Genomic DNA, 27,919 nt, shown 5'->3' on the forward strand with positions numbered 1-27,919 from the left:
GAGAGGTTGGGTGGATAGATGGATAGATAGGCAAATGGGCAGCTGGCTGGCTGGCTGGATACATGATTGGATGGATGAATGGGTGGATGGATGGATGGATGGATGGATGGATGGACGGATGGGTAGGTGAGTGGATGGATGGATGGATAGACAGACAGATGTGTAGATGGATGGATGGACAGATGGATGGATGGATGGATAAATGATTGGAGGGATGGATGGATGGGTGGGTGGATGGATGGACGGATGGACAGGTGGGTGGGTAGGTGGATGGATGGATGGGTGGGTGGGTGGTTAAATGATTGGATGGATGAATGGGTAGGTGGGTGGATGGAAGGATGGATGGATGGACAAGTGGGTGGGTGGGTGGGTGGATGGATGGATGGGTGAGTGGGTGGATAAATGGATCGATGAATGGGTGGGTGGGTGGATGGATGGACGGACAGATGGATGGGTGGGTGAGTGGATGGATGGATGGATGGATAAATGATTGGAGGGATGGATGGGTGGGTGGATGGACAGATGGGTGGGTGGATGGATGGATGGACGGATGGACAGGTGGGTGGGTGGATGGATGGGTGGGTGGGTGGATAAATGGATGGATGAATGGGTGGGTGGATGGATGGACGGATGGATGGATGGGTGGATGGGTGGATGGGTGGGGGGATGGATGGATGGATGGATGGATGGATGGATGGATAAATGATTGGATAAATGATTGGAGGGATAGATGGATGGATGGATGGATGGATGGATGGATGGGTGGGGGGATGGGTGGGGGGATGGATGGATGGATGGATAAATGATTGGAGGGATAGATGGATGGACGGGTGGATGGACAGGTGGATGGATGGAAGGGGGAGGGAAGGAGGATGGTGTACATGGGTGGATGGGGCAGCTCACAGACTAGAGTCCCACTGGCCATTAGCAGTGCTGGGGGAAGGCACCTATAGGGTCTGAGAAGGCAGCCAGGATCCTCACGCCGTCTCTACTCTGCTTTGGGTGGAGCCGGGGCAGATGGGGCAGCTGGGAGCTGAGACTGAGCTGTAAGCCAGGCTCAGGCAGTGTGGGCAAGAGTCCCTCCACCTGCACCAAGTCTGTAAGACTTAACCACTAAGACAGGTGAGACCCCAGGTGAGGGAGGCCTACCTGGGCCATCATCCCTCATCATCCTCCCTGGGGGCCCCTGCAGGTCAAGTTCATGTCTGACTCGTCTTGGCCACCAACCTGGGTGCTTGGAAAATCTCAGCCGGATGAGTCAGTCAGTCAGCTGGGCCTCGTCTCTGGTGCTGGCTTCCTGGCAGGCTAGAAGTGTCCATTGACACTGATCGGCAGGGCTGGGCCCCCCAGATGCCCGTCCTTCTGGCCCAGCAGCGGGTTTGCTAGAAGCCCAGCTGAGGTAGTGGGAGCGTCGGCCAGGAGCTGGGTTCTGAATTGGTCCCAATTGGCTCAAACACAGGCCTCGCCAGTTATTAGCTGTGTGACCTTGGGCCCAAATCCCAAACAGCAAAGGTAACCAGCTTAGCCAGGTGACAAGATAGTGGTTAGGAAGGGAAGGGCTGGGAGCCCCTCACTCTGACCCTCGGGGGGCGGGGGGACACAGACAAGGCTCTGGGGCTGCCACGGGAGGAGGTCCGGGGCCACCACCAGATGCCCTGGGCCCCGCCCACTCCGGAGCCCCGCCCAGTCATAGCAGGAAAGGCTCTGTGTCTGAGCCCCCGCCCTGAAAGCCCAGGGCCTTGGGAGGAAATGGGGCCTTTGTCTTGGGTTTGGCAGGAAGCCACGGGCCCACCCAGGGAGGTGGTGCAGCCCCAGACCTGGAGGAGAGATGGGTCAGTGGGCCTTCACGGAGCACGTCCTCAGGGAGCGGACGGAGCACGGGATTAGGAGTCAGGGTCCCTGCTGTGCCACCACCCACCGGGCCATGACCACAGGGCAAGGCCTCCAGCTCTCCGAGCCTTGATTTCCTCATCTATAAAATGGGCTGACGTCGGGGACTTATGTCGACCGCTTGCCCCAGGCCTGCCCAGGGCAGGAGGATCTGGGAGGAGGCCCAGGCCTGCTCGTGAGTGATGGGCTGGGCTGTGCCTGGGGCAGGGAGGAAGCTCCTTCGGGAGAGCCAGGGCAGGGTGTGAACTGGGGTGCCTCTGGCTCTCAGCACACCTGCGTTCTCTCTCGGTGCGACGTTGTTGGGGCGCCCGCAACAGAGACCCCCAGGAGGAGCCGAGGCAGAGGGAGGAGAGCCAGGGGCAGGGGGTGCAGGAGGCAGGATGTGCAGGCGGGGCCAGCTGCCCCGGTGCTCTGGGTTGTGGACCGCATAACCCTTCTCTCTCGGCCGCCTCCCCTGGGTGCGTCAGCGGCCATCTCCCCTCGAATGGCTCCGTCACCAGGGAGGGCGGGTCTGGTGGCCTGGCCTGGGTCCATAGCACATCTCAGGTCCACTTGGCTGCAGCCAGGGTCCTGCAGAGCCAAGGGAGTGCTGGCCTGGGGGTGCGGTGTCCCCAGAGCAAGGTGTGGGGCTCGTCTGGGTGGGCGGGGCTTCCCGCAGAGGCGTGGTCTTTCCCACGGGGGCGTGGTCTTCCCCTGGCGACCACTCCCTGCTTGCCGGTGGGTCCCGCCCCCCCCTCCCCGCCCCCTCCAGGCCCTCCTCGTCCACTCCTGAGACGCCCCAAGTGAGGGCCTGAGTATAAGACGGGGTGACGCCCGCCACTCCCGACTCCGGGAAGTGTCTCCTTGCCCCTAAGACGGGGCGGGTGGGAGGATGCCCGCCGGCCCCTGGGCTCCCCTGGTCTCAGCGTGAGGTGTGACCGCCTCTCTCCCGTCCTTCCTTCCAGAAGCCTCCCAGCGCCCAGGCCATGAAGGAGGAGGCCTTCCTCAGGCGCCGTTTCTCTCTGTGTCCACCTTCCTCCACCCCCCAGAAAACCGACCCCCGGAAGCTCACCCGGAATCTCGTCTTCAGTGGAGAGAATGAGCTCTACCCCCTCGGCCCAGGTCAGTGCCCGCGGCTTCCCGGGTTTTGTCCTGGTCGGCGAGGGCGATTGAGCCCCATCCACCGTGGCGTCATGGGAGGTCAGCAGGGGGCTCCCTCGCCGGGGTTATGGGGCAGCTCGTCCGTGGAGAGGCCGTGTGGTGTGGCGGCCCCAAACCTGCCCTCCTGAGACAGGCCCCCTGAACCCCAGTCCCAGTTCTGGCTGGGTGACCCTGGGCCAGCCTCAGGGCCTCTCTGGGGCTCAGTTTCCTCCTCTGTGAAATGGGGATGTGAGCTCCCAGTTACAAAGGAGTCCCGGGCTCGGGGAGGGAACAGTCCAGACTGGGTGCCCTCAGGCCGCCGGTGGGTGAAGCACTGAGCACGCAGGGGACCAGGTCACCCGTACCTGCTGGTGCTTGCCCGGCCCCAGGTCCCCGCCACCCCAGCTCCTCGTTCCTCCCGGGCCCGCCCAGCAGAGCCCAAGCTGAGCGCTGTCTGCGCGTCTGTGACTGCTGCCCCAGAGGGCCCGCCTCCCTCCCCATCCTGGGAGACGTCGCCTCCTCGGCCTGCCCGCCCCTCGGCCGCTGCCAGCTTCGGGAGGGAGGAGAGGGACGCCCCAGCTGTTCCCGGCCGCAGTGTCCGTCCTGCCCCCACCTGCCACCGGGAGAGCCTCAGGCCAATAGGCTGTCAGGACATGAGGGGCTTCTGGGGACATCTCACCCAGTCTCACGAGCAGATAGGAACATGCTATGTCAGGTCACACGGGCCAGGGCACAGGACACCTAGGGAAATAAAGCTGACATCTGTTCTCTGCTCCCATGCCCTCTCGGGAGTGGGGGATGGAGGGGGTGGGAAGGACACATCCCAGTTGGTGGCCGGCCTCAGAGGTCTTTGGTCCCCAGAGTGGCCGCCCCGTGCAGCGCGGGACCCGGCAGGTGAAGACCTTTCCTCAGGAGGGAAGGGCAGGTCCTGGGGGCAGGGGTGAGGAGGTGGGTGTGGATGGAGGAAAGGAGCCAGTTCCAAGAGGAGCTCCCTTGAGCTGGGAGGATCCCCCAGCAGGCGTCACCCACACTGGGAGGCGACAGAGGCCGGGGGAGCCCCCCAGGACAGCCCTTGAATCGAGGGGGCCTGGAGGAGAGGGCACCTTGGAGGTCGGGAAAGCCCCGTGCTCACCGTCCAGCCCGGGCCTCGGGTCAGGGCGCAGGGGGCTTTGCAGAAGCAGAGGCAGCGAGGCAGCATCCCTGCCGGGGCGGGAAGGCCAGGGCACCTTGAGTGGCCTCTGTCCTAGGGCCTTTGCTGCCCTAGGTGAAGCCGGGCCCCCCAGGACAGAATCATTTCCCCAGGTGGCCATACGGGCTCTTCTGCAGGGCACGGCTCTCGGTCCCCGGCCCCCCGGCCCCCCAGGGGCTCCGGGAGGTGGGTCTGTGGAGCCCCTGCCAGGGCTGGGTCTGGGGACACCTGTGTCCCCGCCCCACCGGGATGGTTCTCCCCCAGCGGCTACCACCTCTGCTCCTCAGCACAGGGACCCGGCTGAGAGCCCGAGACCAGCCCCTCTTCCTCCTGCCCATAAACCGCAGCCTCTGAAGCCCCGTTCAGGACAGAAGGAGCTAGGCAAGGGCGGCTGTTTCCCCGGGACTGAATCCGGACGCCTCCCCTTTCTCTCCCTCGCCCTCAACCAAGCTGGACAGGAAAACGGGCACCCGCCAGGTCGGGGTGCAGGGACAGTGCCCGGCCACCTCCCTCCCAGAGTCCAGCTCCCAGAAGGTTAGGGAGAGAGGGCAGGCCAGGCGCGGTCCAGACGCCCTGAACCCACCATGGGCCTCCAAACCTGGACACCGCGTTCCTCCCCTGAAAGCGGGGCCCTGGCCTTACGGTCCTCGAAGGACGTTCCGCGCCCAGGGTGCCCGGGCTCCTCCCTGTGCCCAGGTCCTCACTCCAGCTGCTCTCTTGCAGGGAAGGACTTGGAGCCCAATGGCCAGCCGCTGCCGAGGGACGAAGGGCCCCCGACCCCGGGCTCTGCCACCAAGGGGCCACCGGTAAGAGCCTGGCCGTGGGAGGAAGGGGACAGCCCGCCGTCCCCAGCCCATGCGGGCCCGGAGGAGCGGCTCCGAACCCCGGCCTGCACGTCTGGGAAGGAAGGCTGGGGCGGAGTCACAAACAGTGCCGTGGGCTGTGTCATCGAAGCCGCCTTTGTGGCAAAACACGGGCCGGGGAGGCCCGGGGCCGGACCAAGGCTTGGGCTGCTCGGTGGCATTCGGGGACAGGACATTCTAAGAGGAGTCCGCGGAGTCTTTCTGTTGTAGGCAAACCGCCGAGCCTCCCCTCCCTCTGCCTTTGCCTCGGCACTCCCTCCACCAGGTACACCCTCCGCAGGGCGAGTTCTGGAAGCTCACGCGCCCACACGCCCCGCGGGCCTCCCAGGCCAGCCTCTCCTGGCCCAGGCGCGGCTGTGCCCTTCCAGGCAGAACCTCTGGTCCAGGGCGGGCGCCGAGGCCCCGGGCAGTGCGTGGAGGGTGTTAGGCGTACCCTTCTGTCCCCCAGAGGGTCTCAGGCCAGGGTCCCCAGACTTTGACGGGGGTTGGTGGCTCTGGCTTCTTGCCATGGGGCTGGGGAGCAGTGCAGACAGACAGGCGGTTGGCCCCCTGCCCGACCACCTGCGACCCCGTGTGATCTCGAGTGACTGCCTTGCTCCCCTGGGGCCTCGTGGCCTCATCCAGCAAAGGAGGGCTTGCTGTGGCTCTCGTGGTCTGTCCCTGTGTCTGCCTCGGGCGAAGAAGAAACCAAACCTTTGGTGGGTGCCCCCCACCTGCTGGAGACCGCGTGTCCCTTCCCTGGCCCCCAGGGCCACCAGCTGGGGAGGGGGAGGCAGAGCGTAGTTATTTGCTTACTTATTTGTATTTAATTTAATTTTTTCATTTTTAATTACAGTATAACACGCATAACCCAGATTTACCGCCCTACCCGTTTCTAAGCACGCGGCTCCGGGTGGCATTAAGCACGTTCAACTCTGTTGTGCCGCCGTCCCCCATCCGCGACCGGAACTTTCCGTCTTCCGAAACGAAACTCCGTCCCATTAAAACACTACCCCCCCCACCCCCTCCCCCAGCCCCGACGCCCACTGTCTGCTTTCTGTCTTTCTGGATGTGAGTCCGTGAGGTCCCCGTACGAGTGAAATCCCGCAGGATCTGACCTTCTGTGACCGGCCTGTTTCAATCAGCATCACGTCCCCGAGGTCCATCCACGCCGTAGCGGGTGTCAGAACGCCCTTCCTTTTTAAGGCTCAATGCTGTTCCCTGGCAGGGGTGGACCACTTGGGCTATTTATTTTCTCAAGACACAAGTTTATGGCATAACAACACTGGAAACACAGCTGTGTCTTTCTACGAGCCAATAAAACACAGCCACTGGCAGCAACCCTTGACTTGGTTCAAATTTCAGATCCGTTCCGTTCCGTAACCGTGTCTGAGCGTCTCCCGAGGGGCACGCGCTGCTGGGGTGCGGCGTCGGGCTCACGGAGAGAACGACGTCCTGCTCTCCTGGTGCGTCCGACCTGGCGGGGGGGAGGGGGGGACAGCGCCAGACGAGACAAGGCCACCCGTAACGTGTCGGCCCCTGGCGGGGGGACCCCAGATGCCGTAGGGCAACCTGGGGCTGCTGTGAGGACGCGGCTTGGGAAAAGATACAAGCTAATACAGATCTTGTCATCTTCCTCGTGGGGCCAAGTCAAACATCCCAAAACCCGCTGTGTTAGGTGCACAACTCAGTGGTGTTTAGTGGGTGCTCGGTGCTGGGTCGTTCCGAAACCTCTCCGTCCCCCCAGACGGAAACCCTTTAGAGCCTTACCTGTTCTGTTGCTGGGCCAGACGGTCGGTCGTTCTGGGGTCATGGGGAATTCTAAAGCATTCTGTGTTCAGCTTTCTGGGGAATGCCAAACTGGCTTCCACAGCCCCTGCACCGTGTCACGACCCCACCAGCGACGAGGGAGGGCTCCCCTTGTTCACGTTCTCAGCACGTTTGTACTTTCCGGGTTCTCCTCCATCGTTTTGTGGCGCTCCCGGCGGCTCTGACTTGCGTGTTGCTAATGACCGATGATCCGTCCGGGGCTTCTTGACCGACCGGATGTCCCCTTGGAGAAATGTCTGTTCGGGTTCTCTGCCCGCCTTCGAGTTGTGTTGTCTTTGTTGTTGGGTTGTAAGCGCTCTTTATATATGCCAGACCTCAGACTCTGGTCAGATACGTGACTGCAAGTACTTCTGTTCTGCTCCATCCGGCCCATCGCCCACCCCCCCAACCCCTCCCCCGGTCCCCAGGCCTCAGAGCCTGTGTCTCTTCCTCTGTTGCCTAAAGCAAACCCCACTCCTTTGAGTCACATCTGGAGGAGAGCTGGGTGGCAGGATCGTTCATTCATTCACTCATTCATTCATTCATCCAGGATGCTCACCAAACCCCCAGCTGCCGGGGCGGGGCGTGTGCTGGGATGGAACTCCCCTGGCAGGAGTTCTAGGCAACAGACAGGACTGTCTGCGTGGCGGTAATTGTAAAAGGCGTGGGGCCGGCCAGGGGCAAGTACGTCAGGGTCTGAAGGCAGCAGGGCGGTCAGAGCTGTCTTCCTTCTCGGGAGCGGCTCAGTGGGGCCTGAGGACCCAGCGACAGGGAACAGCATTCCAGGCTGGGGGAACAGCATGTGCTAAGGGGGCTGGGGCACGGTGCGTGAGAGGCCCGGCTCCCCAGGAGGACAACCGGGAGCGTCTCTGTAGCTCAGTCCCGGCCCCCAGAGGCTTGTCACCCACCAAGTCTGGCATGCACGCCGTCACCCGAGCTTCAGCTCCGAGACTGGCTCTAGAGGCCGCAGGCACCCCTGTCCTTCCTGTGACTCAGCCCCAGCTCGGCCCTCACGAGCTGTGTGACCCTGGGCAGGCTCGGAGCCTCTCTGTGCCACAGTCTCATCTGCGGGATGTGGACAATGATGATGACCCACGGCTCTCGCAGCTCTGTCACTTGTGGTGGCCTGCCCCTCCTTTCCACCCCCAGGGCCTGAGGCTTCTGAAGCTTCTCAGGGGAGAAGCGGCCACGAACCATAGGATTTTCACGTCCCACAAAATAGTATTCTCTGGACGTTTTTTTGGCCACTTAAAAAGTTGAAACCGTTCTGAGCTCACAGGCTGAACAGAAAGGGGGCGGGGGGCGGGATTCGGGCCACAGTTTGCTCCGCCCTCCGCCTCTTAGCCTTTAGTCCTGGCCTTTTCTCCACCCGCAGGGCCTCAGTTTCTCTATCTGTTAAAGGACCGCAGCCCCTTCCAGCCCCAGATCCTGGATTACTGCTCTCAGCCCATGCAGCGTGTCCAGCGGGCCTGGCAGGCTGTGCCTCGTCCTCGGCTCTGGTCTGGGCTCAGGACAGGGCTTGGGCGTTGCCCACCACTCAGCAGCTCCCAGGGCACCAGGAGTGAGAGTCCCCTCTGCACGTGTGCCCCCCCCCCCGAGGCTGGACACACGGCAGTGGCTAGGGTGGACGCTTCCCGGCACCTCTGAGCTCCTGTCCACCTGCTGTCCTCAGCCTCCCTGACTTGTCCGTCTCTGTACCCTCGGCCCCCACCACTGCCGATAAACTGAACAGAGGGTGTCGGACGGGTGTGAGGACAGTACCTTTCTCTGACCTCTCTGGTTCTCTTGGCCTCCAGCCCACCTGGCCACCCCCAGCCCTCTGCAGCCCCAGAGCTCACCTGGGCGCCCCCTAGCCCTCTGCAGCCCCAGAATGCACCTGGCCACCCCCAGCCCTCTGCAGCCCCAGAGTGCACCTGGCCACCCCCCAGCCCTCTGCAGCCCCAGAGTGCACCTGGCCACCCCCCAGCCCTCTGCAGCCCCAGAGCTCACCTGGGCGCCCCCTAGCCCTCTGCATCCCCAGAATGCACCTGGCCACCCCCAGCCCTCTGCAGCCCCAGAGCTCACCTGGGCGCCCCCCAGCCCTCTGCAGCCCCAGAATGCACCTGGCCACCCCCAGCCCTCTGCAGCCCCAGAATGCACCTGGCTGCTTCCCCCAACCCTCTGTAGCCCCAGAGCTCACCTGGGCGCCCCCCAGCCCTCTGCAGCCCCAGAATGCACCTGGCCACCCCCAGCCCTCTGCAGCCCCAGAATGCACCTGGCCACCACCCCCAGCCCTCTGCAGCTCCAGAATGCACCTGGCCACCCCCCAGCCCTCTGCAGCCCCAGAGCTCACCTGGGCGCCCCCTGCCCTCTGCAGCCCCAGGATGCACCTGGCCACCCCCAGCCCTCTGCAGCCCCAGAATGCACCTGGCCACCCCCAGCCCTCTGCAGCCCCAGAATGCACACTGATGCCCCTTCTCCCCCCAACTTGAATCTCTTTTGCAGGTAGAATACAGGCTATACAATGGGTCCGACAAGGAATGTGTGTCCCCAACAGCCAAGGTCACCAAGAAGGAAGCTCTCAAGGTGGGCACGGGCCCAGGAAGTGGGGACACAAGTGTGTCATTTGTCAGATGGGTGGGCCAGTGAGGTCACCACGGCCCGGCCTGCCAGCGGGAGGGGGCGGGCTGTGCTCTGGCCACCTCCCCACCCCCACTTCTCCCCCCGCCCCAGACTGGACGGTGGGAGCCCCGGTGGGCTGGCAGGAGGAGCGGGGGCGGGGGCCAGCTCAGGGCCTTCTCCCTTGACCCGCCCACTGGGTTCCCTGGGCCCAGGCGCAGAAGGAGAACTACCGGCAGGAAAAGAAACGCGCCACGAAGCAACTGTTCAGCGCCCTGACGGACCCCAGCGTGGTCATCATGGCCGACAGCCTGAAGGTAGGCCAGACGGGCGGGCACGTTGTCCCAGTCTCAGGCCTTCCCAGGGGACATTGCAGAGTCACCCAGGAGGCAGTTGGGCGTGTTTGTTACTGTGAGTCTGGACCAGTGTCCCGTGGGGGCCCCGGCAAAGGACCACAGGCTGGGGGCTTAAAGACAGGAATGCGTTCTCCCCCAGTTCCGGGGGCTGGCCCCTGAAATCCGGTGTGGACCGGGCCGCCCCGCCCCCTAGTGGGGCATCCTTCCTGCTCCCCAGCTTCTGGGGGGCTCCAGGCAGCCCTGGGCTGTGGCTTGCTGATTCCAGCCTCTGCCTCTGTCTTCACGTGGCCCCTCCTGTGTCCGTGTGTCTGTGTCCAAACGTCATTGAATCAGAGCTCACCCGGCTCCAATGTGGCCTCATGTTCACCCGCTGAAATCTGCAGAGACCCTGTGTCCAGTTGAGGTGGCGGGGGGGGCTCCTGGCCTGTGGATGGGGGTCCCAGGATGCCACGAAGCCCCGTGCCGGGGTGCGGGGGAGGGGAGGCCGTATCACAGCCTCACGGATTGGGCTTAGAGTCTGTGTTTCGACGGGGGTCATGGTGGTTCCCTCAGCTCCTGGGACCTCTCTCTGCCCCCCCTAAGGTGGTGGGAAAGCTGCTGAACCCCGGGGTTGCCACCAAGGACCCCCGAGACAGGTGTACCAGCACCTGGTCACCTGCCTAGGACTTGGGCCGGCATGGGCTCCTTTTGGCCCCCCACAAAATAAAAAATGAGGCGCTACAGTGAAATACTTCTCTGGAGTGAGACAAGAACTGACCAACTCCAGAATTTACAAAGCTGACAATCACAATAGTCCATCGGCTGCTGGGTCCTCCGGGGCGGGGGGGAGGGGCTCCGATCTGGCCTTGAACCTCACCCGGAAACCTGCTCCTGGCTGCAGCGCCTCATTTCTCTGGATTCACTGTAATTTCTGAGCTCCTTGTCAAAGCCCGAGGACCTCACCCACCGCCCAGCTCCGCCCCCAAGCTGTCCGGGTGCCCCCGGGGCGCCGGCCCCCCCCCCCCCCACAGCCGTGCCCCTCCCCGCAGATCCGCGGGACGCTGAAGAGCTGGACCAAACTGTGGTGCGTGCTGAAGCCTGGCGTGCTGCTCATCTACAAGACGCCCAAGGTGGGCCAGTGGGTGGGCACCGTCCTGTTGCACTGCTGCGAGCTCATCGAGCGGCCCTCCAAGAAAGACGGCTTCTGCTTCAAGCTATTCCACCCGCTGGACCAGTCCGTCTGGGCCGTGAAGGTACCTCCGGGGGGCCCCAGGGCTCAGGGGGGTCGGGCCCCGGGAGGAGCGAGGCCCCGCGGGCGGGCCGAGTAAGAGACGGGCGCCGAGGGGCGGCCAGGAGCCTAATCTCAACTGCTCTGTGGGCCCATCGCCACCCGGCCCCCACCCGGCCGTGGGTCGGGTCTCTCGGTGGCCGGGGGCCAGATGCGGCCCGGGCGGAGCACACGGCGATGCGCAGAGGCTGAGGAATCGGGCTCGGCCGTGTGAGCCGCTCCTAGCCCAGCCCTCCCTGCTGCACCTTCCTAACTGGGAGGCTGCCTGTCAGGTTGCCAGATAAAATCCAGAATGTCCAGGTACGGCAGGATTTCAGACGAACACCCAAATGGTTTTTTTAGCGTAGGTATGTCCCAGAGATTGCAGGGGGTATACTTCTGCTGTAAAAAGTTACTCATCGTTTCGCTGAACGGGCACCCCGAACGTGCGCGTGCCGATGACGGCCACCCGAAGACGGAGAGAACTTCCAGAGCCGCAGGAGAGCCCAGGACCGAGCCGCGGGCTCGTTCTCCTCTCGCTGCCTGCTGCGTCCGCGTGGCCGGGGGTCTGGCCCCACCTGGGGGTCCTGAGGCCGCGTGTGTCTCAGTGCGCGTCTGCTTGACCCCTCGTGACCCGCATCTCCGCCCGTGCCTGCGTGTCCCCTCGGCTGACGCCGGCTCTCTGTCTCTCCAGGGCCCCAAAGGCGAGAGTGTGGGCTCCATCACACAGCCCCTCCCCAGCAGCTACCTGATCTTCAGGGCCGCCTCAGAGTCCGACGGTGAGTCCCCCGCTGCCCTGTGGGTCTCCCTGGTGGGGCCCCGCCTGGAGTGGGCGCCCCGGGGGCATCGCAGACCAGGTTCACGCGGCCCCTGTCCAGACCCTCCCACTGCCGCCCAAGCAGGACGCAGGCAGATGTCACGCGACAAGCCTGGGCTTGGGCCAGGCAGGCCTGCCATCCACTAGTTACCTCTCGGAGCCTCAGTTTCCCCAGGCCAAAACATGAATACGGCCCGGCCACCCAGTTGTAACGACCACCCAGTGACCTTATTTAAAGCGACCAGATCGCAGCTGCTGAGCGCCACGCACATGCCAGGCCCCGTCGAATCAGCAGGTTTTACTGTTTTCACCTCCGTTGACATACGAGGAAACTGAGGCCGGGGCACACTGTCCCCAAGGAAGCCCTGAGGTCTGGAGAGCCATCCAGTTTCCCGGGCTCCCAAGTGCGGCGCGCGTTGTTGGAGCGCCCTCCAGTGGCGGCTCTGGGGAAATGCAGCTGCCCCTCTTTCAAGCCCAGAGCGGTGGGGGGGCGGGGCTGGTGGACGTTGTCCCGTCCACACCCCAGGAGGGCCCCCCCGTGTTCGTGGAGCCCGTGGTCTCAGGGGAAGGAGAGCAGCCCACTGTCAGACAAGGCAGATCGGACTAAAGAGTGAGCTGGGTCCCAGATGGGCGGGGGCGCCGTAAGCAGGGAGGGACGGTGTCCACAGCCCCTGTGCGTATGAGGGTGGGCTTTCTGGAGGACGAGGAGGGGGCCCGGGAATGGGCCTCAAAGGATGCGTAGCATTCGGGGTGTCTGGTCCTTTGTGGACGAGGCGAGCCCCGAGCTCAGCAGGCCTCGGTGTCCCCACTCTTTCCTGCGGGGGCTGCTCCTGTGACCCCCACCTCTGCCCCCAGGGCTGGGCGCTCGGGCTCCCATCAAGCCTGCAGTGAAACCTCGTAGGACCCCGGGTGCCCCTGTGAGAACCAGGGGCCACCGTCCCTGCAAACCCTCGCCTCCCGGTCCCAAGCCTGGGATGCCCCCCAAAGGATTCTGTGGGTTTCAAAGTTAGGGAACGAGAGTCACGCTCTCCGAGAGGCCGCACTTTGAAGGCCCAGACTAGGGAGGTATCGTCACTGTCCTTAATCCCACGCCTCGAACCCCTGAAGCTTCTCTCGGAATAACGCTTGATCACGTGATGTGCGGGCATAGACGCCCTCGTGAGTGGAAAGGCCGCTGTTAGTAATCCCACCAGGACACCGGGGGTTGCCTTGGCAGACAGGCGTCCCCACAGCTGTGAGCGCCGCCTGGGACACGCAAGCGCTGCTGGTCTCACCCGCTGGCAGCCTCCGCCAGGAAGGCAGCAGGGATGGGGGGCGGGTGGATTGGGCCGGCTCTGCCTCAGGGCCACCCTCCCTCCAGGACGCCCTTGGTTGCCTGCCACGTTCAGCAGCCCCCTCCCCAGCCTGCCGCCCACTGTCCTGGCCTGTCCAGGGGCCCCGGGGCCCCTGAGGCGCACCCCTGCCCCCCAGGCCTGGGGCAGGCAGCTGTCGTCAGGCAGGGCCCCGTGTGCAGAAGCTGCAGGTGCCTGGGTCTTGCTCAGGTGTGACCTTGAGGGAGGGAAGGGCGTCTTCCTTGCCCCGGGCTCCTGTCTCCCCCAGTCGGGCGGGGGCTGGCCGCCAGGCCCCGTCCTTGTTCACGTCTGCCACCCGCACTCGCCCACGTGCACCTGCGTGGCGGGGGCACCTGGGAAGGCTCTCCAGGGGGGTGGGGGACGCACAGGGGAGGGGCCCTTCCCGGGCTCGCAGTGGGCTCACCCCCCCCGCCCCCCCGCAGGCCGCTGCTGGCTCGACGCCCTAGAGCTGGCTCTGCGCTGTTCCAGCCTCCTGCGACTCAGCTCGTGCAAGCAGGGCCGTGACGGGGAGCCCGGGTCCTCGCCGGATGCGTCGCCCCCCTCGCTCTGCGGGCTGCCCCCCTCGGCCACCATCCACGACCAAGACCTGTGCCCGTGAGCAGGGGTGCGGTGGGCAGGGGTCGAGCCCGGGTCTCCGGCCTGCTGGGGACCCCAGGACCCTGGCTGTCAGCGGGACTCACATACGGGTCTCCTTGTACATGGGGAGGGGGGCAGGCACCATGGAGGTCTGGCCACCAGACCCCGAGGTCAGGAGGCAGCCTCCCTCACCCCGACTGGGCCCGGGGGCCTCAGTTTGTTCATGTGCACACTGGGTTAGACCCGAGGATGTGGGTGCAGTGCCGGCAGTGAGCCGTGCCCTGGGTGGGGTCGCCCGGGCCGCACCCCTGACCTGGGACCCCCGGCACGCCCCTCCCTTCCAGGCTGAATGGCTCCTCCCTGGAGAACGACGCTTTCTCAGACAAGTCGGAGAGGGAGAACGCCGAGGAGTCGGACAACGAGGCCCAGGACCACAGCGGAAAGACGAACGAGAGCGGGAGTGTCCAGTCGGAGACCCTGGAGGGCCTGGCGCCCGGGGGGACCACGTACGTGGAGCAGGTCCACGAGGAGTTTGGGGAGGTGAGAGCCCGCCCCACCTGGGCGGCCGGTGTCGCCCCGTCCCCCGCCTCCCCGGAAAAGACAGGCCTCGGTGCCCGGCTGGCCCCTGGACGGGAGATTGTAGTGCCCGGGGTGGGAGTGCTGGGGGACCAGACCAGACCAGACCAGGATGGTGTCCACAACTCAGAGAGAGCCAGGGGGCCGGGAGGACTCTGCTGAGGGTTTGGGAAGACCCTGGGGGGGTTAGGTGGGGGCCCGCCGAGGTCCAGTGAGGCCTTTAGAAAGCCAAGGAGTGGGGGTAGAAACCCGGAGCCACTAGGGAGGAGCCTCTGTCAGGAGGCCGACAAGGGCGCCTTAGTCCCGGGCAGCCCTGGAGGAGGGCCAAGGGGCGGGGCTCAAGACACATCGGAGGAGGACGGGCAGGTCCCAGCCTGATGGCGACGCACCTGTGAGGCCGGCAGCTGGGGGTAGGGTCAGGGCCATGACACTGGGGGAGATGCACGTGAGGGCCCTGGGGCCGAGAGCGGGCAGCCCGAGGGACACTTCAGAGGCCCAGCACAGACGAGGCTGGGCTCCACAGAGGGACCCGGGAGACCTGGCAGGGGCCCCAGGACAGGTGTGCTAGCACAGAGAGGCAAAGCAGCTTGTGTAAGGCGGCCCAGCAGGGTGGAGACAGATACCGATCCTGCCTCCCTCGGGGTGGCTGCCTTCGGGCCACAGACACACACAGCCCTGAGTTCACGGCCCGCCTGTGCTGTGCGAGCTCAGCTGTGTGAGCTCGGGTAAGTCGCCTGTCCCCTCTGTAACGTGGGGACGACCGCAGTGCCGGTGCCCAGGGGCCACTGCGAGGAGTAAGTCTGGGGAGAAGGGGTGCAGGGGCCGCCTGGGTCCAAATCCAGCTCAGGGCCTCATCAGGGCTCAGAGGGGTAGGCAGTTGAGGGGACCCCCCCCCCCCCCCACCAGCTGAGTCCAGATCCGCCCCAGGCCAGAGGCATCAAAGGCTGAAGACGGTGGGGTCCCCGGGGAGGGATGACGGGCTAGACTTCCGCCCGGGCTTTGTGGGACTCCCCCGTGTCCCGGCTGTACTGCCCCGTCCTGTGAGCGCCCCACGGAGCTGGCCACGCCTCCGTGACCCTCTGAGACTCTGCCTGCCTCAGGGTTTGCTGGTTGGCATGGACGGCGAGGTGCAGCCACCCGACCCCGCTGCCCAGACCCAGAGGGACAAAGCCCTGAGCCCCCACAGCTCTGTCTCCTTGAGTGTGTTACTGGGAAGGACGGGCGGGGGCCAGGGCGGTCCCCACCCGGCAGTGTGACCCTGGACCCTTATTTCTAAAGGAAGCGCAGGCCCAGAGCACCCCCCGCACCCATGTCTCCAGGCCACTGGGAAGATTGAATGGGCTGGGGTGGGGTCTCCCCGTACCCACCGCGCCTCCTGCCACCCCTGGGTTTCGGCAGCCAGGGTGGGCGGGCTCTACCCCGCGCACAAGAGTCGGGGGTCGCCCAGGCCGAGGGGAGGGCCCAGGTCGGCCAGGCTGGCAAGGAGTGGAGGCAGACGGCAGCCAGCCTGGGCCAGCACGTGCCCCTCTGGGTTGGGGTCGCCGGGGAGAGCAGGGGCCAGACCGGGCGAGACGGGCCGGCTGGGCTGCCGGGGGCCAGACCGAGGACGCGCGCGTCCCCCGGCCAGAGCCGGCCGCCCCTGTCCTGCCCCCCGTCCCCGCTCCCCCGGGCGGCACGGACCGGGGGCCTGACCGCAGCCTCCCCCCCCCCCCCCCCACCGTCGGCAGCTGGGCCAGGCCTCCCAGGTGGAGACTGTGTCCGAGGAGAACAAAAGTCTGATGTGGCTTCTGCTAAGGCAGCTGCGGCCGGGCATGGACCTGTCCCGCGTGGTGCTGCCCACCTTCGTGTTAGAGCCCCGCTCCTTCCTGGACAAGCTCTCAGACTATTACTTTCACGCCGACCTGCTGTCCAGGTGAGCGAGCAGGGGGCGCCCCTCCCACCCGTGCGCACCCGGAGACCCCAGCCTCCCTCAGCCCCCGGCCCCTTCATGGATGTTTCTGGAGGGGCCCCGGGGTCCGCGGCCGAGCTCAGCCTCGTAGCAGGCCCCGTGTCCAAGACCGGCCCCAGAAGGAGCAGGTCGAGAGGGAGGAGGGGGGCGGGCTGCCCGTCAGGTCAGGGCCGGAGCCATCAAAGGTGGGCGTGGCGCCAGCCCCGAGCACCTTCTGTGTGTCCCGAGCTCTGGGCGTTGGTGCCCTCAAGCCGAACCCCGCAGGCTGTGGAGGCTGGAAGGAGGGAGGCTCGGGAGCCGGGCGAGGGCGGGAGTACCCGGGAGGGCTTCCTGGAAGCAGAGGCGCCCGGCCAGCCCTCGAGCCAGCAGCACCCTGTCTGCCCCAGCATCGCGCTCACGCCGGCGCTTTCTGGTTAGGTGGAGAACCGGATTCCCTGTTGGAGGGCGGGCAGCTCCCCTGCTTTGGGGCTGGGCGGGACGGGAGGGGCCCGGTGGCCCGTGTCCAGCCAAGTGGATGGAAGGTGGACAGGGCAAGAGGGTGGCCTGGGGGATCCCGGCCTGGACTGAGGGGCCTCTCCCGTCCTGGCACAGGGCCGCCCTGGAGGAGGACGCCTACAGCCGCATCAAGCTTGTACTGCGGTGGTACCTGTCAGGCTTCTACAAGAAACCCAAGGTCAGGGCCCCGGCGGGGAGGGCGGGCCCAGTGGAGGTGTGGGGCTGCGGGCCCCCTGCTCTCACTGCAACCCCATCAGCCCTGTGCTCATCAGAGCCCGATTTGGGTTCTCAGAAAGGTTTCCATGACTCCCAAGATGCATCACGAAAAGCAGGTCCCAGGGGCTCCTTGAGGTGCAGGGGCGACAGCCCTTTTCCCAGCACCGCTGTGTGTGGCCGCTGTGTCTCTCAGACCTGGAGGGTCCCGCTTGGGCCCTTCGGGGGATTCCGTGGGACACGGGCGTGACCGTATGGTTCTGGTTCTGCTCCTCCGCTGCGCCCAAGGGGAAACTGGGGCTCGGGGGAGGGGAGGGACGGCCCCAGAGTCACACAGCAGATCCGAGTTCTCTTAACTGCCTCGGGGCCCTGGGCAGGGCGGGGTGCGCGCCCACGTGGCGGCCCTGGGTGGGGCGCTGCTGGGACAGAGGAGCGTCTGTCTGGGAGGCTGGCCGGGGCAGGACGGGGCGCCACAGGGGCGGCTCCGGGCGGGATCCGGACAGCTCGGCAGAGAGGAGCGAGGAGCCGACAGGAGGCTGCGGACGGGGCTCGGACAGGCGGGGCAGGCGTCCTCCGAGGGCATTTTATCGCTCGTGGAGCGATTGCCTCCGAGGGCAATAAATTGCCCTCCGGTCTCCGGGGGGAAGTGCATGCGTGCACACACACACGCACATGCACACACATGCAGGCACACACGCACACACGTATAGGCACGCGCGTGCACACATGCATGCACATGTGTACACACTCACATGCATACAGGCACACACTGACATACACACACGGCACACACACACGCACAAGTACAGGCACACGCATGTGCATGCGCACACACATTCCTATGCACACACAGACACACGTGCGTGCACACACGCACACGTGCACATGCTCACATGTACACGTACATGTACACACATACAGGCACCCACATGCACACATGTGCACGCACACACACATGCACACAAATACAGGCACACACGCACACACGTATAGGCACGCACGTGCACACATTCACACACATACAGGCACACACTGACACGCACACACGTGCACACACACACAAGTACAGGCACACATGCACACACGTGCGTGCGTGCGCACACGTTCACATGCACACGTACACGTACACACATATGCACACACTGACACGCACGCACGTGCACACACACATAGTCACGTGCACAAGTACAGGCACACATGCACACACACGCACAGACCTATAGGCATGCGCGTGCACACAGGCACGCACACGTGCACACACACACAGGCACACGCTGACACGCACACACGTGCACACACACACAAGCACAGGCACACACGCACACGTGCGCGCGCGCACATTCCTATGCGCACACACATGTGCACACACTCACATGGACACATGTAAGGCACACGCATGTGCGTGTGCACACACATACACGTACACACACTTACAGGCACCCGCACGCACACGTGTGCACACACACATGGACAGACATAAGGCACACAGGCACACACGTACAGGCACTCTCACTCACACGTGCACACACACACATACATACAGGCACACACACGTGCGTGCGCGCAGAGGCCTGCTGGATGGCGTGAAGGGGTGGCCAGCTGCTGCTGATCTGATGAGGGGGTCCGAGACCCGGAAGGAGGGCTGTCCTGAGCGGGAACTCGTTCCCTGCTGCAGCGGGGACGAACCTGGGCCGTTTGCGGGAGCAGAAAGGTGGCGAGCGGAGTTGGGGAGTGGGGCACAGGGCTGGGGGCTTGGGGTCCTACTGAAAGGGTCAGTAGAAGCCACTGGGGGCTTCGAACAGGCTGTGTGCTGGTTTCACCCAAAGTCCAGGGAAAGCGTGACCTGCTCAGGGTCTCCGGTCCCCCTCGGAGCCGGGAACCGGACAGGACACCTCATAGGCTGCCCCCCCAGAACGTAAACCGTGGGCAAAGCGTGTTCTCCCCAAAGCGGAAGTGGAGCGCTGCCCCCAGGTGCTGGTGGCCAAGCAGGCCGTCCCTTGTAGCGATGGGGGTGGGCAGTGGGCAGCCCCCCAGGTTGTCCCTGCGTCCACACCCCGTCCCGCTTGGGCCCAGTTCCTCACGTGCGCCTCTCGGTCATCGCCCGCAGGGGATCAAGAAGCCGTACAACCCCGTCCTGGGGGAGACCTTCCGCTGCCGCTGGTTCCACCCCCACACCAGCAGCCACACCTTCTACATCGCGGAGCAGGTAAGGCCCGGCCGCTCCCAGGCGGCACGCCGGGCCCGTGCTGGGCACTCCGACCCCAGCGCACGTTCTTGGCGGCCCCCCGGCCGCCGTCGGGATCCTCCCGGGAGCTGCAGTCGGGGACAGGCCCCGGGCCAGCAGAAGGTGCTTCCTCGGGAGGGGACGGCCCACCCTGACCCCCCGGGCGCTCTGCACCGACGTGGGGTCTCCTCCGCTTCCCTGGGCAGCGGGACTGAGAGCCGGGAATGGCCAGGAGGGATGCGGTGGGGCAGGGGACGGGGGCTTCTGGTCAGGAAGCCGGGCTCTGCCCTCCCCGGGGAGGACTGTCCTCTGTCCTCTGCCCGCAGGTGTCCCACCACCCACCCGTGTCCGCCTTCCACGTCAGTAACAGGAAGGACGGCTTCTGCATCAGCGGCAACATCACAGCCAAGTCCCGGTTTTACGGTGAGGGGGCTCCCCTGGGCTGTCCCAGCCGGGGGATGACGGGGCCCCCTGGATGCGGAGGTCCCCAAGACCGCACGGGGTGGCCGGCTTTGTCTCCCTCCCCACGTCTCCGGGTCAGGGACCACATGGGTGGTGAAGAGCTCGGGACCCGGAGAGAGGCAGGGTCCGTGCAGAGCCCGGCCGCCCCTTAGCCGCAGGGAGGGCACGTCCTGCGGGGACGCTGTGAGGGTCACGGGCAAGGACCTGCGCCAACAGGTGCCGTCTAGAGCTGGGCTGTCCAGTGCGGCACCCCTAGGCACGTGTGGCTCTTTAAATTGATCAAAATGAAGTTTTAAGAGCGGCTCCTCAGTTGCCCTGCACTTGCTCTGTGGCCCCACGTGGCCTGTGCTCCCCAAAATCCGAACAGAGTAGGGACGCCTGGGTGGCTCAGTCAGTGAAGCATCTGACTCTTGACTTGGGCTCGGGTCATGATGTCACGGTTCGTGAGCTCGAGCCCCACGTTGGGCTCTGTGCTGGCGCTCCCTCTCTGTCTCTCTCTCTCTCAAAATAAATAAATAAACATTAAAAAAAAAAAAAAAAAAGCCCAAGCAGGGGGTTGGGCTAGTTTGCAAACGTTTGCAGCCTACGCCCTGAAAATCCCCCCTTCGGTAACTGAAATCAACCTTAACGTGTGGCATCCTGGGTGGGCCTTTTCCAGAATCTGAGTCACAGAGAGGTTAAGTGACCCACAGGGTTTGTGAGAGGCCTGGCTGCCCCACAGTCACACAGCTGGAGGGACAGGGGCCTCCTTTCACCTGCTGGAAGGGAGCTCAGACCCTGTGACTTAGGGGGCGGGCCCCCGGGGTCCTGAGGGTCCGTCTCCACTCACCGGTTCCCCCGGCCGCATCTCCGCAGGGAACTCCCTGTCGGCTCTGCTGGACGGCAAGGCCACGCTCACGTTCCTGAACCGTGCGGAGGATTACACCCTCACCATGCCCTACGCCCACTGCAAAGGTGAGGGGCTCCCTTTGCCCAGGGGAGCAGCGCCCAGGCCGGCTCCCTCGGTGCAGACGCCCTGGTCCTTACTGGTCGGTGGAGGGTGCACTCGACTCTTCAGTGACTTCCTAGCTGGGTGTGGGACTCCTCTTGGAAGACGTCTTCGGGCCCTAACACCCCGCTTCCTTCCCGGTTGGCCCCACGGGAGCGTGACGCTTCCTGGCATGGACCACGAGGCAGGCATTTCTGCAGGAAACCAAGCTTCCTGCCAGTAGGAAACAGTGTTTCAGTATCACAGCTGCAAGCCAGACCTGCCTCTTAGGAGTGCTTCGTCATTGTCTCTAGGACTTTCCAGTAACTAAACAGTAGCTAATCTTGTTTTTTTTTTTTTAAGATTAAAATACATCACGAGTTCGCATGTTTCCAATCCGGATCCCAGACGTCAGACTTTTATTTAGCCCTGGGGACCGGGCACCTGCAACGTCTTCCTCCCTCTTGCCACAAAGCCCCTTTCTAAGTGACACCACCGCGGTCACCTTTCCTCTCCCACACCACGCACACCGGTCAGAATGACACTGACCACCCAGCCCGATAGCGTGACGGCCGGAAGCGCTCTGTGCTTTCTCTGTGGTGATTGTTCTTATCTTGGCCTGTCTCCCTGGGGTCTGTAAAGTCCCGGGGACTGATCCCCCTGCAGGATCACACTACCCGGAAAATTCCCACTTGGTTTCAGTTTCATTTTCCTTTGGCAAATGCCATATTTTAAGTGCTTGTGGAAATGCAGTGTTTATCTGGTTCCAAAGTCTAAACCACAGGTGTAGTCGGAGGAGGCTGGTGTCTGTCTCGGGACCTTGTCCCCACCAGCGGAGAGGGGACCACCCCCCCCCCCCCCCCCCGCTCTGCAGCGCCCCGCCCCACTTGGTGCAGGTGTGCCCGTGGGATTCCCAGCCCTTTTCTGTTCCAAGTGGCTCGTCTCTTTTTTTTTTCTTCCACGTTGTCCCACACGCCCAGGTGTTTTACAACCGACACAACACAGCTCTTGTCTTTAGTTAGAGTAAGTCTTCCGTATGGCCAGAAACGGAAGATTCATCCATTCCTAGGTTAATTAAAAAATACGTGTGTTACTTTAAATAAATATGCCGGGCCAATCCCGGGCGCAGCCATGAGCGGGGAGGATGTAGGAGCTCACGTCGGGGCCCAAACTGCAGAGCAAATGATAGACGGCGATGAGCGTCTCGTGGGGGCCCTGGGAGCCTGGAAAGGGGGGGTCCTGGAGGAAGGCACCCAGCAAAGGGCAGGACATTCCCTGGACAGAGCAACTCTTGGGAGCACAAGCCCTGGGGGTAGAGACTCCGTTCCCTGGGGGCAGAGGGTCACCGAGGAGCCAGGTGTGGTCGGGGTAACGCTCCCCCTGACCGACTCCTCTCCATCCCAGAGACTCTGCCCCCAGGGGCCCCTGTCCTCTCCCCCACCCTGCCCCTTCTCTCCGTCCTGGGGTCCGACACCGGCCTCCTCGGGGTCAGCGTGGCTGGGTCGGGACGACGAGGCAGGACCGAGCAGGGACTGTGTTTCAGGAATCCTGTATGGCACCATGACCATGGAGCTGGGCGGCAGAGTGACCATCGAGTGTGAGAAGAACAACTTGCAAGCTGAGCTGGAATTCAAGCTTAAGGTAGCACTGGCCGCCACACCCCCAGCCACCTCAGGGCAGGGAGGAGCCCTCTGGTGCCCCGGGGTTTCTGGAGCAGATGCCCACGGGAGGAGGGAGCTGCCCTTGGCATCTCTGTGGCACAGCCAGGGCCAGGAGAGAGGAGGGGGTTCCCGCAGGCCGCACGGTGGGGCCGGCACAGGCCCAGACCCCTCCCCCTCCATGGGGCGCACGCCCTGGGGGCATCCTCGAGCTGAAGCTGAGGCTTGGGGTGAGCGTGGCCGCCCCCAGCTTTGGGTCCCATCCTAGCCTCCCGCGTCCCGGGGGCGGGGAGCCTGCACCCTCATGAGGAAGGGGCCTCCTCCTCCCCCGGCCCGCGGAGGGGCACAAGGGTCCAGGGGAGGCCACCGACCCCTCAGCAGCACTGTCGCGGGGTGTCCCCGCAGCCTTTCTTCGGGGGCAGCACGAGCATCAACCAGATCTCGGGGAAGATCACGTCCGGGGAGGAGGTTCTGGCCCATCTCACCGGACACTGGGTAAGAGGCTGGCGCAGGCAGGCCCCCGGAGCACGGGCACAGCCATGGGGCCAGCACCTCTGACCTTGCCCGGGCCGTCTGGGGCAGGACAGAGAAGTGTTTATCAAGGAGGAGGGCCGAGGAAGCACCGAGCTCTTCTGGAACCCGAGTGGGGAGGTCCGGGGGCAGAGGCTGAAGCGGCACACGGTGCTATTCGAGGAGCAGACCGAGCTGGAGTCGGAGAGGTGAGGCCTGCCGGCGGCCGCGGGACCCGGGACCCCAGCCCGCGGTGGCTGGGCAGGCGGCTGTCCTCCCGGTCGGCGGGGCTACGGTGCTTTGAGCTTGTCCCAGGATGTCGCTGGCAGGGAGGGTGGACCAGAGCCGACCTCTCGTGACAGATGACGTGTCCCGCTGGGGCAGCTGCCGGGGGGAGGGACGGAGGGCTTGGGGATCCGTCACTGCCCGCAGGTGACCAGCAGCTCCACAGGGAGGACCCTGCGGGCGAGAGGTGTGAGCTCAGAGTGGGAAAGAACCATCTCATTGTGCGTAGTAAACAGCACCCCAGGGGAGAGAGTGAGTTGCCTGTCGCCGGAGGCAACCAAGTGGAGGTTGCTCTAAGCCTCCCCTCCGGTGTCAAGCGGGCGGGACAGCCCAGGGCCCCAGGCTCAGAGCGAGTGCCCTGCTCGCAGGCTCTGGCAGCACGTCACCAGGGCCATCGGCGAGGGCGACCAGCACAAGGCCACACGGGAGAAGTTTTCGCTGGAGGAGGCACAGCGGCAGCGGGCTCGCGAGCGCCAGCAGAACCTCACGCCCTGGAAACCGCAGCTGTTCCGCCTGGACCCCGCCACCCAGGAGTGGCGCTACCTGCACGAGGAGTGAGTGCCGGGGGGCCCCGGGGCCACTGCTCCACACGGGGCCCCGGCTGCCCTGGAGGGGCAGGGATGGGGGCGGGAGGGTCCTCCCGGGGCTCCGCGGCCGCCCTCCCGTGGGCCCTGCACACAGGCCTAGGCAGTAGTCCCCCTCTGGGGGCTGAGCTGGGGGGCTGAGGCTGGGCCGGGACGGGTCCCCTCGCCCCAGGGGCCACTGCCTCTGCCAACGGAGACCCTCCGGACCCTCCAGCCGCAGCCCCTGGGATCCCCTGAAGGACATCGGCCAGTTTGAGCAAGACGGGGTCTTGCACACCGTGCAGCGGGGGACCACGGCCCACCGGACCGCCTTCCTGGGCAGCCCGGGGCCCAGGCACCAGGTCAGCTCCCGCAGGGTCCCCGCCCGGGGTCGACCTCAGCGGCGGGAGGGGACCGTCAGGCGGTGGGTGTGGCGGCCACCCCCCACCCTCACTCTTACCTGCCCGCCCCTCCCCCCCCGGTACCCCCCCCACCTACACTCGCCCCCTCCCAGCAGGGCCTCCCCTGCGCCCCCCAGCCCCTGCCCTGCCCCGCCCAGCACGGCACCCGAAACGCCTGGGTTTGCAGGAGGCTGGGTTCATGGGGCGGCCAGATGTGCAGGGCGCGGTGCCGGGGGCTGCTGGCTCCTGGCCCGCTGCTCCCCGGAGGTGCCCTCTGTGAGGCTGACGGCCGATGAGGAAACTGAGGCTCAGGGCAGCCTGGGGGCCCGGTCAGGTAGGAGAAGGAGCGGCCTGCCGAGGGAGAGCAGGGAGAGGAGGCGGGGGGCCCCAGGAGGCGAGCAAGAGGCCTCCTGAGAGAAGCCCCAGGGCTCAGCCCGTGACGGAAGCCTGCGGCGTCCTCCACGGGTGCCACCCGCCCCACGCGTCGCACAGTCTGTGCGAACAGAACGGCATCTGCTGGGCCGGCGTGCTCGCCGCCGGAGGCCGGCAGCCACACGGGCAGGACAGGCAGGGTGGCCCCAGTCTCCCCAGCAAGCAGGGGCCACGTCTCTCGCCGTCCACGTGGCACCCCTGCCGTCTCCCCTCAGCCCTGACTCGGATGGGCAGCCCCAGCCGCCTCCACCTGGATGCCCCCCGGGCCCCCCTACCCTCTCCGCAGCCCCTCCGGCCAGCCACGCCTCGGCCGCCCCTGTACTCTGGGGAAGCATTGGGGGTCAGCCGATCCTGGAGGTCCCTCTGGACGCGTCTCCCCGGTGCCGGGGGATCCTTAGCTGTCAGCTCACGCAGTGAGACGGGACCAGCGGCCACGGCCGCTCCTTCTAGAGCCGTCCCGGCATAACCGTGCCGCCGTGTCCGCGGGACGGCACATCCCCGGCAGGGCCCCTGGGGCTCAGCCGGAGCACGAGGCCAGCGGGGGGTGTGGTGGGCACAGGCGGGCCCCCAGCGGCAGCGGCTCTGCCTCTTTCTAGGGGCCCGGCCCACACCGGCGGCTCCGCAAGGCCAGCGACCAGCCGTCCGGCCACAGCCAGGTCACGGAGAGCAGCTCCACGCCCGAGTCCTGCCCAGAGCTCTCCGACGAAGAGGAGGAGGACGGTGACTTCATCCCCGGTGAGCCCTCCTGAGCTGGGTGGGAGGGGTCAGAGAAGCGGCTGCCCCGGCAGGTACAGGGTCCGCCTCGACCCTCCTCCCAGGGGCCCTCACTCGCCTCCCTGAGCCCGGGGGCGGACGAGGGGCGTGGAGGGCAGTGGTCCCCAACCCTGTACTCTGGGCAGGGGGGGGGTGGGGAGGGTGGCGCCTCCCGTGGCCGGCAGGGGCAGCGTGGGGGGCGGGGCTGGGCAGTGTCTGTCCGCATGTGACCCTCCGGTTCTGCCCCTGTGTGTCTCCGACTTTGTCCCTGCCTCTGTGGAGGATGGGCTGTGCCTCAGCCGTTTCTGTGTCCCAGGGCTTGTCAGAGGCCAGCTGAGCTTGGCCGGGGGGGGGGGGGGGGGGGGGACCCTCGCTGCCCGTGCTTCTAATCCTCGAGGGGTTAGCCTCACCCGAGAGGTGCGGCGTGGCCCTGGGGCCCCCTTGCTGGCTCCCGGGACACGCAGCTCACCTTAGATTCCCCCTCCATCCCCTGTGCCCTGGGTCCCGTGACGTGCGGCCGGCCACCCCAGGCAGCGAGAGCCCGTGCCCTCGGTGTGGGAAGGAGGCTCGGCGGCTGCAGGCGCTGCACGAGGCCGTGCTGTCCATCCGGGAGGCCCAGCAGGAGCTGCACAGGTAGGCTCGCTCCCAGGGTCCCCGCCTGGAGAGCGCCAGGGGCTCTGGAACCCGGAATGTCGCTCCGGTGCCAGAACCCTGAAGATTGGCCGGGGGTCTGGTGTCATGAGGACAGGACGAAGGCGCCCTGGGTGGTGTGGGGGCTGCAGGGGAGTCCCTCTGAACAGGATGAGCTGGCGATGCTCGGGGGGCCCCTAGCTCTGTGCTAAAAACATGAATAGCAGGATGCCTGACATAGGGTGTAGGCTTGGAGGAGCCTGGGCGTTGAGTCAGTGTGAGTCAGAAGGCACTGCCCTTGGGGGGGGGGGGGAGCATGGCGCCGGCCTGGAAGTAGAAAGGAAGCCGTGGGAGCAGCCGCCTGGCCCCACACAGGAGGCTGGCTATGAGGCATGTAGCCAGAGAATGGCCAGAAGTTTCCAGGCACACGATGATAATCCGAGGCCAGGGTGGGGGTCACTGTCCTGGGGCGGCCGTGACGCCGTGCATAGACGGGGCTCGCACCACAGGATGCCCTGTCCCCCCTGCCGTCCTGGAGGCCGGAGCCCGAGGGCCGGGCGTGGGCGGGGCCGGGTCCCCCCGAGGCCCCTCTCCTGTGTGTGGCCGGCCGTCCGCTCCCTGTGTCCTCGCGGGGCCGTCCCTCCGTGCGTGTCTGTGTCCCGATCCCCTCTTCTTACAAGGACCCCGGTCACACGGGATCAGGGCCCACCCCGGTGACCCCGTGTTACCTTAATTACCTTTTGAAAAAATCCGTCTCCGAAAAGAGTCACCTCTGAGGTGCTGGGCGTCAGGCTCCAACGTATGGCTTTGGGGGAGGGGGAGACGGCTCAGGCCGACGGCCGGATGGGAAAGGGGGTACGAGAGCCCCCGCTGCCCCAGCCGTGACCCCCTCCCTCCCTGGAATGTGTGCCCGCCGCCTCCGCCCTGCCCCGGGACCCCGTGTTGACCAGCCGTCCGCTGAGGGGAGGGGAGGCCCCCCTGTCTGGGCCCTGGCTCAGCCTCCACCCCGTTTGCAGGCACCTCTCGGCCATGCTGAGCTCCACGGCGAGGGCCAGGCAGGTGCCGGCCCCAGGCCTCCTACAGAGCCCGCGCTCCTGGTTCCTGCTCTGCGTGTTCATGGCGTGTCAGCTGCTCATTAACTACGTCCTCAAATAGGAGCCCGTTGGGGACGACGTGGGCATCGCCCGCAGAACTGGGCCGGCCCCAGCCCTCCCTCCCAGGCACCTAGCACTTTAAGCCAGCCCGGGGGAGGCAGACAGACCCACAGGCGCGGCCACTGTGGCCGGAGGGGCCCGTGGCGGCAGGAGGACCGCAGGAAGGACCTGGGGGGCCATCCGGGCTCCTCCAGGGGAGGTGCTGACCTTTCCCGTGGGGCCCTCCACCCAGGGCCGGCCTTAACGCTACCGCCAAATGCAGCTTTCGTGCCCCCCCCCCCGCCCCGCCCCCGCTCACCTGGCCTGCTCGTTCCCCGTCCGGCGCCCACTCGCCCCGCGAGAGTGACGGAGGCGGGGGACAGGGCGCCCGCCCAGGCTCTGCACGGTCACTCCCCAGGAGGGGTGAACGGGAAGTTTGTGTGGAGCCACCTGGAACCCCCAGGGGTCCCGGGGCCTCCCTCGTCCTGTCGCACAGTCCCTTCCTTCCTGAGCCCCGACCCGCGCTGCCCGAGGCGCACAGAGGGGCCTCCAGTGGACTCCCGGGCAGGCCGGAGCCACTCTGGAGACAGCGTTTGGATTTCATCCTGTTTGCTGTTTGGACGGGACCCCACCACACCCGCCAGTGGAACCCCCCCCCCCCCCCGCCACCTCCCACAGCCTGGGCGAGCCAAGGCGGGGACACCTGACCCCAGGTGTGTACAGGTGTGCACGTGTGGGCTGTGGTGCACGGGCGGCTCCGCTGGCCCCGCATCCCCCGGGTCGGGGAAGCCCAAGTTCGCCACTTTGCTCAGACTGCTGCACGGTCTTCCTGTTTTACACTTTTTTAATAAACGCGGTATTTTAGGCAGGCTGCA

At 65.6% G+C, this 27,919-nt stretch overlaps 1 protein-coding gene across 1 annotated transcript; it reads left to right on the top strand.

Moving 5' to 3' along the window:
• The first annotated feature begins 1,759 nt into the window (after nt 1-1,759).
• On the top strand, nt 1,760-27,919 carry OSBPL5 (oxysterol binding protein like 5). The gene is made up of 22 exons (XM_030332795.1): nt 1,760-2,065; nt 2,835-2,991; nt 4,922-5,004; nt 9,334-9,414; nt 9,663-9,764; nt 10,832-11,035; nt 11,744-11,828; nt 13,641-13,812; nt 14,139-14,334; nt 16,098-16,282; nt 16,910-16,991; nt 19,134-19,232; nt 19,577-19,673; nt 20,568-20,666; nt 22,223-22,320; nt 22,743-22,832; nt 22,920-23,056; nt 23,501-23,686; nt 23,931-24,057; nt 25,125-25,263; nt 25,812-25,914; nt 26,928-27,919. Exons 2-22 carry the CDS (start codon nt 2,856-2,858, stop codon nt 27,064-27,066), a joined length of 2,640 nt encoding a protein of 879 aa, XP_030188655.1. The 5' UTR covers nt 1,760-2,065; nt 2,835-2,855; the 3' UTR covers nt 27,067-27,919.

The sequence above is a fragment of the Lynx canadensis genome, chromosome D1 (genome assembly GCF_007474595.2).
Source record: "Lynx canadensis isolate LIC74 chromosome D1, mLynCan4.pri.v2, whole genome shotgun sequence".
NCBI classification, from domain to species: domain Eukaryota; kingdom Metazoa; phylum Chordata; class Mammalia; order Carnivora; family Felidae; genus Lynx; species Lynx canadensis.

Coding starts and splice junctions, on each gene's coding strand:
- OSBPL5 (XM_030332795.1), top strand. CDS start 2,856: ATGAAGGAGGAGGCCTTCCTCAGGCGCCGTTTCTCTCTGTGTCCACCT. Junction 5,005..9,333: donor CTGCCACCAAGGGGCCACCG/GTAAGAGCCTGG, acceptor TCTCTTTTGCAG/GTAGAATACAGGCTATACAA. Junction 9,765..10,831: donor TCATGGCCGACAGCCTGAAG/GTAGGCCAGACG, acceptor CCCTCCCCGCAG/ATCCGCGGGACGCTGAAGAG.